General features: G+C 36.3%; 1 protein-coding gene across 1 annotated transcript in view; it reads right to left on the reverse strand.

The window, feature by feature from the left end:
- Positions 1-13172, reverse strand: part of CSTF3 (cleavage stimulation factor subunit 3) — a 78542-nt gene that overhangs the window by 24742 nt on the left and 40628 nt on the right. Inside the window, exons 4-5 of the mRNA XM_079788672.1 lie at positions 421-453; positions 6-103 (exon numbers count right to left, since the gene is read on the reverse strand). Coding sequence (XP_079644798.1) covers positions 6-103; positions 421-453 — 131 coding nt within the window. The remainder of the gene's footprint in view (positions 1-5; positions 104-420; positions 454-13172) is intronic.

Below are 13172 nucleotides of genomic sequence, written 5' to 3' on the forward strand. Positions count from 1 at the left end.
CTTACTTGTAACTTGGTAGTTTGCCCTTGGTTTCTCGGACATATGAAAGATAACACTTCCATAAATCAATGTGCAAAACCTTCATAAGGCATCTCTGAAATAACTATAAATACAAGAAAATATTATCAGACTCCGTGGGTAAATTTCACAGGTACGTGGGTAAAACAGAACATTAAAAAACAAACTTAGCTCCTTTCACAAATATATCTTCTTACAAACAAATGGCAAATAACTCCTTCCTAGTTCTTAGTTTTTATTATAAACATTTTCAAACATACAGAAGTGCTGAATAAGTACAATGAACTATATAATCACTACCTAGATTTAATAATTGTTAACATTTTACTATACTTTCCTTATATGGTAAGTCCTCAGTTAAGCTTCAGCATAAAAAGTCAAAGTATCTTTAATAGAACTCACCTTTTCAACCTTGTCATAATTTTTAGCTTTAATCTGAAGAGAAACAGAAAAATATTGAATTAACATCATTCTTCTTAAAGTATTAAAACACTAATTCTCATTAAAAAAAACTAATCTTGCAAATTCATCTCTATACTTTACTGTTAATTCTGCCTTTCTAAAATAAATAATAGAAGTTTGAACCCAATTATGGATATATGCATTATAAATATATGCCTTATACAAATTCATCCTATATGAATATTTTCTTGTACTCATTTATGTTGAAATTTTGTAAAATAGTCAACAAGATGAATACAAAGCACAGTAGAACAGAATTTTTTTTTGCTAATTTTGACAAAATTTTAGGCACTCAGGCAAACTACTCTATTCCAAGCCCTGGGGCCACCAGTGAACACAACCTGCACAGTCTGCCCATGTTCTGATAGAGCTTACAATTGGTGGAAATAAATGCCAAAATGAGGGAAGTACAGGGTGCTAGGTGCATTTAGGAGGAGCACAAGACTCAGACTTGGGGAGTTGCAAAAGATTTCCTAAAAAGTTAAGATGTTAAGAATGATGCGTTATACTGGTAAATAAAGGGAGGAGTTATTCCAATCAGGAGGAATGGCATGTGCCAAGACCAAGGTTAAATATAATTAGATTTCCTTTTCTTTTCCAAGTATTTTCATCAGATGGTAGGTAGGATTGGTTGCTCAATTATGATTTATCAGCATGTCTTTGTTTTACCCTAAGTGAATAATTGGATTGGTTAGAGAAATCTTGGCTTGTGGTCCTTCTCCTTCAGCAGTATATATCAATTTTCCCAGTTTTCTGGCTTAAGATATTGCAGGTGAGAACTCTGACAGTCTCTTTTTCAGCTTGAGAATTTTCTTCTTTTTAAAATTGTCTTCCTTCTGTTCCTTTTTCCTTTAGAACTCCTATTATACACATTATGCCTCCTTATTCTATCTTCAAAATCAATTATTTTTACCCTTTCTTTGATCTAGGTTTAAAAATATTTGTTCCGTTAGATTCTCCAGGCCACTAATTTGTCTCCATGTCCCTATCCTCCTCCATTTGATCTATTCTGTAGTTGATTCAAAAGCAATGATTTTTGGCTCCAGATTTTAATACTGACCTTTCAATTTCATTGTGTTCATATTATTTTGTTCAAGTTGTTCTCTCTCCCATTCAGCAGCTCTTTTTTGTTGGGGCCTATCCTGACAGTTGCTGCATCATTAACTGCAATTATTTTTTCTGTTTATTCCCTGACGCTGTGTTGGCAGCCTTAGGATAGACTGATCCCTTCCCTAATATGACAGCTATGTAGCAGGTGTAGACAGGAAATAGGCTGTTGATAGTCCTCTGACAAAGATCCAGAAAGAAGTCTTTGCTCAAGAGTAGGGAGGGCTCAGCCCACCTGATGTCCACATTCCTCTGGGGTAGAAAGGCAGTCGAGGACTTCCAAGTGTTTCTATGGGTTAGTTACTAATACCTTGCCCTAGGCCAGTGATGGCGAACCTATGACACGTGTGTCAGCACTGACACGTGTAGCCATTTCTGATGACACGTGGCCGCTGAGGTGGCCGCATGCCGAGGATAAAACATTTGCTGCTCCTGAGGATGAAACATTTGCGAAATAATGTTTTTTCCTCAAAGTGACACACTACTCGAGTTATGCTCAGTTTTTTGGCGAAGTTTGACACACCAAGCTCAAAAGGTTGCCCATCACTGCCGTAGGCTCTCCACCAGCCCTCTTCTTTGAGACAGCCATAAAACCCGAGGTTTCCTTGAATCCAGCTGCCATGCTCAGTAGAGGTAAATAGGCTGAGAATGGCAGTGAAGTAAGATGAGTTGAAGTCACCAGCTTCCAAAGGCAATGACAGATTATATACAGTTCTTACAATAGGTTAGCAGTGGTGGGCAAACTCATTAGTCAATAGAGCCAAATATCTACAGTACAATCATTGAAATTTCTTTTGAGAGCCAAATTTTTTAAACTTAAACTTCTTCTAACGCCACTTCTTCAAAAGAGACTCGCCCAGGCCGTGGTATTTTGTGGAAGAGCCACACTCAAGGGGCCAAAGAGCCGCATGTGGCTCGCGAGCCGCAGTTTGCTGACCACGGGGTTAGGGAAATCAAACTACTGGGAAAATTGGCAAAGAATATGAATAGGTGATTTCCAGAAGAGAAAATGAAAATGGTTAAAGATAATATGGCAACACATGCAAACTTACAAAATGGGAAAAACAAAAACAGTTAACAAAGTAAATGTTCATCAATAGAAAAATAGTTTCATCAATCGTGGTGCATTCATATAATATTCCATTATATGAATGCACCACGATTGATGAAACTATAGGTATATTATATACCATTAGGTATATAATATTTCATGAACTAGGACTGTTAACAGGTAGTTTGAGGGAATTTTCACAAGATTTTATTGAATAAAAAAAAGATTAAAATGTGTATAATATATTCCATTTTTGTAAAATAATGCTCAAAAAATAAATCTTGCACTGGCCAGTGTGGCTCAGTTGGTTGGAGCTTCGTCCCATGCACCGAAGGGTCACGGGTTCCATTTCTGGTCAGGGTACATACCCAGGTTACAGGCTCCATCCCTGGTTGGACATGTGCAGGAGGCAATTGATGAGCGTTTCTCTCTCATATCCATGTTCATCTCTCCCTTGCTCTCTAAAATTAGTGGAACATATCCTTGGGTGAGGATTAAAAATAATAATAAATAATCTTATTTGTATACATGTATGTTTGTATATGATTTTATAGGCATGGAGAAAATAAGAAACACACACAAAGTTGTTAATGTAGTTGATGGGCAGAGTTCTATCAGTGGAGGTATAGAGAGAAGAAAAAAGAGGCTTTACATCATGTATATGATTTCATTCATGCATTTCAGTAAAAATTACGTCTCTATATGTATAATATATATAAACATGCTTACAGGGTGCTACTTGAAAACCAAAGCTTGATTTAAATTTAAAAAAATTCTTGATACTGCTTTCAAGTTTGTCTTGACATCAGATTCTCAAGTCTATCATTAACCAATCAAAAATGCCTCCATTTAAATACATACACATAGCTTTAAAAGCATACTAAAACTTGCTTATATCTATCTACTAAAAGTAATGCTATATAATTACAAATGACAGGTCCTTAAAAATTATTTTTGTTTTCAGTTCTCAAATTTCAATGTGCAACCCATCTGAGTTGTTAAAAGTGTAGAATTCTGTTTTGTAACATGAATCACAAGTTATACTAATGCAGAGATTTTTTTAAATGGTTGGAAATATACCAACATATGACCAATTTATGTGTTAAGTGTGATGGAATAATTGTTTTTTCAAAATTTCTATAATGTAGTTATATTATTTTTGTAATTTAAAAAATCCTTACAAGAAAAAATTGAGGATAATTTTTAATACTCACATTTCTGATATATCTACTGCTAGTCATAAAAATTTATCATGAAATTAAAAAGTTTTTGCACAGCAAAGGAAACCATCAACAAAATGAAAAGACAACTCATGGAATGCGAGAGCATGTTCACCAATACATCTTCTAAGGGGTTAATATCCAAAATGTATAAAGAACTTATAAAACTCAACACCAAAAAACAAAAAGAAAAACAAACAAACAAAAAAAACAATGAAAAAATGGGCAACAGACCTGAATAGACACTTTTCCAAAGAGGACATACTAGTACAGATGGCCAACAGACATGAAAAGATGCTCAATGTACCCTTGCTGGTTTGGCTCAGTGGACAGAGCATGGGCCTGCAGACTGAAGGGTCCCAGGTTCGATTCCAGTCAAGGGCACATGCCCTGGTTGCGGGCTCGCTCCCCAGTGGGGGTAGGAGGGCATGCAGGAGGCAGCAGATCAATGATTCTCTCTCATCATTGATGTTTCTATGTCTCTCTCCCTCTCCCTTCCTCTCAGAAATCAATAAAAATATATTTTAAAAAATGATACTCAATGTCACTAATCATCAGAGAAATATCACCTCACACCTGTCAGAATGGCTATCATCAATAAGTCAACAAACAAGTGTTGGCAAGGATGTGAAGGGAACCCTTGTGCACTGTTGGTGGGAATGCAAATTGGTGCAGCCACTGTTGAAAGTAGTATGAAGTAGCCGCAAAAAATTAAAAACAGCCCTGGCTGGTTTGGCTCAGTGGATAGAGCGTCGGCCTGGGGACTGAAGGGTCCCGGGTTCAATTCTGGTCAAGGGCACATGCCCAGGGTTGCGGGCTTGGTCCCCAGTGGGTGGCATACAAGGCAGCCAACTGATGATTCTCATCATTGATGTTTCTATCTCTATCTCTCCTTCTCCCTTCCTCTCTGAAATCAATAAAAATATATTTTAAAAATAATTAAAAACAGAACTGCCTTATGACCCAGCAATTCCACTTCTGGGAATTTATCTGAAGAAACCCGGAACACTAATTTGAAAGAATATATACATCCCTATGTTCCCTGCAGCATTATTTACAATAGCCAAGATTTGGAAGCAACCCAAGTGTCCACCAGTAAATGAGTAGATAAAACAGGTATAGTACATTTACACAATGGAATACTACTCGGCTGTAAAAAGGAAGAAAATTTAACCCTTTGCAACAGCATAAATGGACCTGGAGATCATTATGCTCAGTAAAATAAGCCAGTCAGAGAAAGACAAGTACCATATTATTTCACTCATATGTAGAATTTTTTTTTACTTATATGTAAAATTTTATGAACGAAACTACCAAGCAAAATAGAGACAGACTCAGAGAATAGGCAAACAGCTCTAATAGGGGGATTTTGATAGGGAGGTGGTGGAGGAATTGAGCAAAAAAAGAAAAATCAGAGAAAGAACTCATGGATCTGGACAACAGTGTGGTGATTGCCAGGGGTAGGAGATGGGTTGAGGTGGTATAAAGGGATAAATGGCGATGGGGGGAAAAATAGAGAAAAAAATTTATCATACACTTGAAATTTTATTTTTTTGTTGAGTCATTTTAATTTTACCAAGACATGAAAAGATGCTATGGAGGGAAAGGAATAAAAAATGTCAAATTGTCAACTTCCTATTTTTATTTTATAAAAAAGGAAGATAATTAGATTAGCAAAAGCAGGCTCTGAATTTTATTAAATTAGAGTTGTTATTGGGGAAAGAGTAAAACAAGTGTAACACTGAATAAACATGGATCTATTCTTGATACATTAAAAAAAATTTTTTTATAAGTTTGAGTCAAACTGATTGCATATGGCAGGAAGCAAGATCTCAAATGGTCCCTATTCCTGATACTTTTAAACACTTAATTCTAGTCCTTTGTTACCTTCTATGATTATTTCTCAAGCATAATTTAACATTAATTATCTTTTGGAACTAAAACTACCCTCTGGGCATTTACTGAAACTAATAATCATAGAAGATTATTTAACCTTGCAAAATGTAAACCTTATCAGAAGAAATATCTAATAAACTATTGATAACTATGGTAACATCCATTTTTAACAGTTTAGATATCTGTGCCCTTTACCTGGGTAAAGGAACATCCTATATAATAAAAGCCTGATATGCAAATCCACCAAACGGCAGAATGACCAGTTGATATGACGCGCACTGACCACCAGGGGGCAGAAGCTCAACACAGGAGCTGCCCCCAGCCTGCAGGCCCCAGGCCAGCCAAGGTGGGTGCCAGCGGGGGCCTCCTAATCACCCTGCCGGTTGCCCCTCAGATTGGCCCTGATCGCCGGCCAGGCCTAGGGACCCTACCCATGTACGAATTTTGTGCATTGGGCTTCTAGTTTTTATATGAAGATGTAAAGAAGCAACAATATTTAACTGTTTGAAAATAAATTAGTTTCCCTAAGTAATATTAGGAATATTTTTCATATTTCATTGAACATTTTATAAAATGGTGTAAATGCCTATAAAACTAACATTTTTCTTTACGGAGAAATCTCTACAAGTAAAGAGCATTTTGGCTGATTTCCTCAATATCAAATTTTTTCTTATGAGAATTTTTTATTTTTTAAAATATATTTTATTGATTTTTTACAGAGAGGAAGGGAGAGGGATAGAGAGTTAGAAACATTGATGAGAAAGAAACATCAATCAGCTGCCTCCTGCACACCCCCTACTGGGGATGTGCCCGCAACCAAGGTACATGCCCTTGACTGGAATCGAACCTGGGACCCTTGAGTCCGCAGGCCCGTGCTCTATCCACTGAGCCAAACCCGTTAGGGCGAGAATTTTTTAAATGTTATTTTTAGAAGTACCTATCAATTATAATCATCAGTAATAAGTAACTATACAATTAATTTTAAATAATTCAAAAACGTTTTTGACAAGTGAATCCAATGGACATAACTCTATAGAGGAAAGTAAACAAACCAAACAATTTAAAGGAAGTCTCTATATACTTTGTTTAGGATTTCATATAAAATAACCATTTGAGCCGAAACCGGTTTGGCTCAGTGGATAGAGCGTCGGCCTGCGGACTGAAGGGTCCCGGGTTCGATTCCGGTCAAGGGCATGTACATTGGTTGTGGGCACATCCCTGGTAGGGGGTGTGCAGGAGGCAGCTGGTCGATGTTTCTCTCTCATCGATGTTTCTAGCTCTCTATCCCTCTCCCTTCCTCTCTGTAAAAAATCAATAAAATATATTTAAAAAAATAAATAAATAACCATTTGAGACAAGCCAATGTTTGTTTTAAGACACTACAGGGTTAGACCCCATTTCAAATGAGTTTACATAGCAATTGCTTGTAACAAGTGGGATAAATAAATGAATTAATTGCAAATACACATTCCTAATTTGTTCCCCATATCTTTCAAAAGATTTGCACTTTTGTGGAATTTAAGACAATTTACTAGTAAATTGAGTTTGAGCTGTAGAAGCTGATTCTGCTTTTTCATTCTAAAAAGCTTAGCCCCAATCCTGAAACCTAAAAGCAAATGGCATCCTGAACACAAATCCCATCTTCCATTCATTTAGCCTTTTTCACTACTTTCTTCTGGGGCTAATTTCTTATACCCAGAAAAAAATGTATTGGATATTACAGACCTAAGTTATTTTAAGGAATTTGGAAAATATTGAAGAATGGCACTTTAAGTTCTACCAAATTTTTAAAAAATATATTTTTATCGATTTCAGAGAGAGGGAGAGGGATAGAAACAATGAGAATCATTAGTCAGCTGCCTCCTGCACGCCCCCTACTAGGGATCAAGCCAGCAACCTGGGCATGTGCCCTGATCAGGAATAGAGCTGGGTCATCGATCGACACTGCCATAGCCAGTCTGGCTCAGTGGATAGGCCGTCGGCCTGTGGACCAAAGGGTCCCAGGTTCCATTCTGATCAAGGGCACGTACTTTGGTTGCAAGCTCCTCCCCAGCCCAGGCCCTGGTCAGGGCTTGTGCAGGAAGCAACCAACCAGTGTGCTTCTCTCACATTGATATTTCTCTGTCTTTCCCTCTCTCTAAAATTCAATGGAAAAAAATATCAAGTGAGGATTTAAAATTCTTTTTAAATCTAAAAAACAAATGTATGCTTACATATACACAGATGTAGATCTAACAAATTGGCTAAAATCTCTTGCTGTCCCATAAATTTTGTTCCTTGAGACACTTAAAATGTGTTATAGAAACAACATATCTGTTAAATGAGTAGAGAAAATAAACCAGTTATAGTAACATTATAATTGAAATTATAATTTGCTAAGCAAATTAGTTTTAGATTGAGTTTACATTCCTTTTTTCTGTGTTTTGTTAATCCTTACCGAGGACATTTTTTTCCATTGATTTTTAGAGAGTGGAAGGGACAGAGGAGGGGAGAGAGAAACATCAATTGGTTGCCTCCTGCGCACACTCCAACAGGGGCCAGGGATCAAACCTGCAACCCAAGTATATACCCTTGTCAAGTACTGAACCAGTTACCCTGAAATCCGATGTTCTACCCACTTAGCTACACTGGCCAGGGCCATTTTTATTTTTTGTACTAACCAAATTTGGTGTTAATCTTCCATTTTTCTGAACCAACTAAAAAATATTTGCAGTGTGTGCTTCAGATTGACCAGGTGGATATGGGGCCATGGATCTGAATTTTATTAAAGATCTTATAATCAAGTTGGAAACAGGAAATTACTGGGAAGAATAGAGGACTAAATTTAATTAGTATATCTCCATGTCCTATAAAATTAAGAGGAAAAGGAGTCCCATGCAAATTAGTTACTGAGGAAAGTTTTGCTGAGCAGATGAAATCCAGGAAAAAGGGTTTGTGTAAGTCAATGAAATAACGTGAGTTTCTGAAGTTTTCTGTGTAATGGTGGAAAGAATATGTATTAGGAAAGTAGGCTGGCTAAATGTGCTGGCGGTCCATTATAGAGGGCCTAAACAGAAAGCCAAGCAGAGTTTAAAACTGACATACACAAAAATTGGATGTCACCCAATAATGAAAGTACAGAAACTATGGCTTATCAGTAGGGTAGGGGGATGAGGGAGAGTGACATTGGGGGAGATAGGAAGGTGGCTTTCAGTGTCATAGGGTAAGGCAAGAAGGCACTGGCAGAGAAATAGCTAAGAAACTGTTGTTGTCATCCTTAACTGGGGTAACAGTGGCCTGGGCTTTGGGAGAAGGGGGGACAGGGAGAGAAAAATAGTAATACAGACGGGAAAAACCAGAGGTACTTTTTCATGGGAACAAAAATGAAAAATGTTATGGTAATTGCTATAAAGTTTACTTTTTTATTATTTTTAATGCAGTATTTTATTTATTGCTTTATTTTTAAGAGAGGGGGGGAGGGAGAAAAAGAGAAACACTGATTTGTTGTTCCATCTATTCAAGCATTCATTGGTTGATTTTCATATGTGCCCTGACCAGGGACCAAACTGCAACCTGGGAGTACTGGGGACAATGCTCCAAACAACTGAACTACTTGTCTAGGGCAAGTTTACTTTTTTTAAAGTATATTTTTATTGATTTCAGAGAGGGAGAGGGAGAGATAGAAACATCAATGATGAGAATCATTGATCAGCTGCCTCCTGCACACCCCCTCTACTGGGGATCAAGCCTGCAACCCAGGCATATGCCCTTGACTGGAATCAAACCTGGGACCCTTCAGTCCGCAGGCCGACCAGGTTAGGACTACTTTTTTCTTTTAATTTTAAATGTTTTTATATTGATTTTAGAGAGGAAGGGAGAGGGAGAGAGAAAAATTGATGTGAGAAACATCCATCTGCTGCTCCAATTGGGCATCAAACTGGCAACCTTTATATGCATGAGATGACAATCAACTGAGCCACACTAGCCAAGGCCAAGTTTACTTTTTATTGGATTTAATGTGGTAACCATAAATAACTCAGAAATTTTTTTAAAGTTAGGACATAAGGTATTAGTTTTCAAATAAAACCAGTAGGATTAAAGATGTGTATTTGAGTCACTGCTTTATTATCTCAAAAATAGCCATTACCAGGCAGAGAAAAGGAACAGAAACCCAGAGTGCTTGAGATAAGAGAAAGGATAAAATCACATCTAAGAAATCAAAGGAGAACACTAAGGAAAAAGAGAGCTGACAGATGTTTTATACTGCTAAATAAGTGTAAATTATACTAGACACCTAGTATCAAGGAAAATGTTTTACCTAGTCTTTCTTAAAGCACTTCAAAAACTGGATTACATTTCTCTACTTTTTGAGCAATGTGCCTACTCTTCCAGTATTTTCCTATCAACAGATTTATGAATGTGGAAAACAACACATTTCCTTGTTCCATAAAACTTTATAGTGCATTCCTCAGACTAAAATGTTTCTATCCAAATCTGCTATTCAAACTCTCAATTTTAGATCTGAAATTATTTTAATTACATTATGCAATTCTACCATTGATACTTTTTATCATTGTATCCAATAAAATCAGCATTTGTATTATGAGCCATTCTAGTTCTCTCAATCCAATATGCATACATTATTTCTACTTTTAATTTATATGACTTAATTCCACATTCTTTTAAAATGTTCATCAAATATTCTCCAAGTCATACTTTTCACCAGAATTATACATTTACTTAATCTTTTCCTCTTTACACTTGGACAAACTATTTTACTAAATTCTGAAGCAATTAAAAAAATCTCATTACCTAACTCAATTTGAAAGATCATGCCAGCAACTTTTGATAGTGAAATACCAATTCTAAATGATCATACATGTTTAAAGATACCTAAGTAAAATTGTATGTTAGTTTCTTATAAAGCAAAAAAATGGGAATATGAATGTACAACAATAAAGGATTGCTTAAGTAGCACACATTTGTATGTACTAATTTAGCGTATGTAAAAGTCATTTTGTATAATGAATAACAAAAATATAAAAAACATGTTACAACAAAGTTTTGAGGTTTTGTTTTATAGATATCTATATTTAAAAAAGCTAACAGTGGTAAAAGATAGTAGAAATATGGATTATTTCCCATTATGCTTACACTTTTCAAATTTCCCTGCAATAAACACATTATACTACTATTTTATTTATTTTTTAAAAATAGATTTTTATTGATTTCAGAGAGAGGAAGGGAGAGGGAGATAGAAACATCAATGATGAGAGAGAATCATTGATTGGCTGCCTCCTGCACGCCCCCTACTGGGGATTGAACCCACAACCGGGGCATGTGCCCTTGACCAGAATCAAACCCAGGACCTTTCAGTCTGCAGGCTCTATCCATTGAGCCAAACCGGATAGGGCTATATTACTCTTTTAAATAAGAAATATACTAAGTTTTATTTTCCTTTTTAAGCAATCACAAGTTCTGTTTTTCCTTCCTCATCTCTTTTTTCAACTTCCATTCATTTGATATATCATTATGCTTGCTTTTTAAAATTGTACCATTTAATTCCAAAATTTTCATTCATCCACATATTTAGCTTCAGTGACAACTGTTTATGAAGGCCTATTATATAGTAACTGTATATTTTCAGTAGACCATCTAGGTATCATCCTATATAATAAAAGCTGCCTAATATGCTAAGTGTCCAGTAGAGCGTTCAACTAATCAAAGCATAATATGCTAATGATATGCTAAGGCCACTCAACTCACTATGGTATGCACTGACCACCAGGGGGTAGACGCTCCAACATGTAAGTTAGCTTGCTGCTGGGGTCTGGCTGATCGGGACTGAGCGAGATGGGCCGGACACACCCTGGAGCCCTCCCTGGCTGGTCAACCTCCCATGTCCCTCCCCAGACCTGATCGTGCACCAGTGGGGTCCCTCAGCCTGGCCTGCACCCTCTTGTAATCCGGGACCCCTCGGGGGATGTCGGAGAGCCGGTTTTGGCCCAATCCCACAGGCCAGGCCAAGAGACCCCCACTGATGCACCGATTTGTGCACCGGGCCTCTAGTTCCATCATGAAAAAAATCCCACAGGGCATGTTTGTTTTCTCTAGCCCTGCTGCTGGTAATTTAAGACTGTATGTCCCAGGATCTCGTCCTTTTTTGAGATATGGCTCAATAAATACTACCTTTCAGAAAATAATATAAAATCCCACAAAGGCACAGACTTTTATCAGTTTATTTCCAAGTACCTAGAATAGTGCCCAACATATAGTAGACATTCAATAAGTATGGCTAAGTAAATGTGGCTAAAAATCTATCACTGATTAAATATTCAGTAGTTGTGGAATTAATATTATACTAATTTAACTACTAATGGAAATATAAACATGAAAACATGGAACTTGTATAGAAAGCTCAGGAGTTCTGTTATTCTTGTTTAAAACAATACCACACTTAAATAAAAGGTTTTAGGAAGAGTGATACAAATTATACTTTCAATCAATTCAGAATAAAATACTATCTATCCTAAAAAATAGATAAGGACCTATTGAAACTCTAATATGGATTTTGAAAAGATTTTCACATGGCTTAGAGAGTTCCATGTAAGCACCCAAATCAATTTTATTTTTCATTAATTCTCTTGAATGAAAACATGATTTGCCATCTAACACTGCCTCAGATAACAAAGTAAAAGGTGAGAAACTGGGATTTTAAAAGTGGACATTTAAATAGGTAGATATACCTACCAAATAACCTTTATAAAAACCAAGAAAAAATCAGGTTAAATCACTAAATTCCAGCACAATTAAGAGACAGATGAATCATTTTCCGCTGAGAGACATGTTCCAAAGATGAAATTTTGGTTCTATTTTAACAAGTTAAGTTCTATTTGGAAATTTTAAGTATTATCTCCAGAACGTTTAAAATGTAATCTAATGGGTACTTATTTAAATATTTCCCCCCTTACTCCATAAGTTCCTAAGTGCATTTCTCCAAACAGGGTCACATTTAAAAACTGAACAAAAGCGTGCACTATTTTATCTGGAACTTTATATCAGTTGGTTTGAAATGTTTGGTTTGTATTTACATTTCATCCCTCCAAAATATGTTTTTGATATTTCCCAAAGTGATACCACCGAAAGTAACTAAGTTGAAATCCCATATGGAATACCCACTAAGGTTTCAGTAGACAAGAAGGAAATAAAGATCAGATGGGAATTCCTGCCATTAAAAGGAGATTTTTGCACTATACCTGAAATGTAATTAAAGTTCAAGAGGGAAAAAACCTACAAGCTCTGGATCAAGATGACATTTTATCCTATAAATGAAGTCTGGAGGAAGGCTCCTGCAATCTAATAAATACATGGTCATTCTTTCTGGTGGATTCTAATATACGGATCTAATTTTGTCCTGGTTTTATGTAACAAATTAGTAA

Source organism: Cnephaeus nilssonii (assembly GCF_951640355.1).
Source record: "Cnephaeus nilssonii genome assembly, chromosome: 13".
Lineage (NCBI taxonomy): Eukaryota > Metazoa > Chordata > Mammalia > Chiroptera > Vespertilionidae > Cnephaeus > Cnephaeus nilssonii.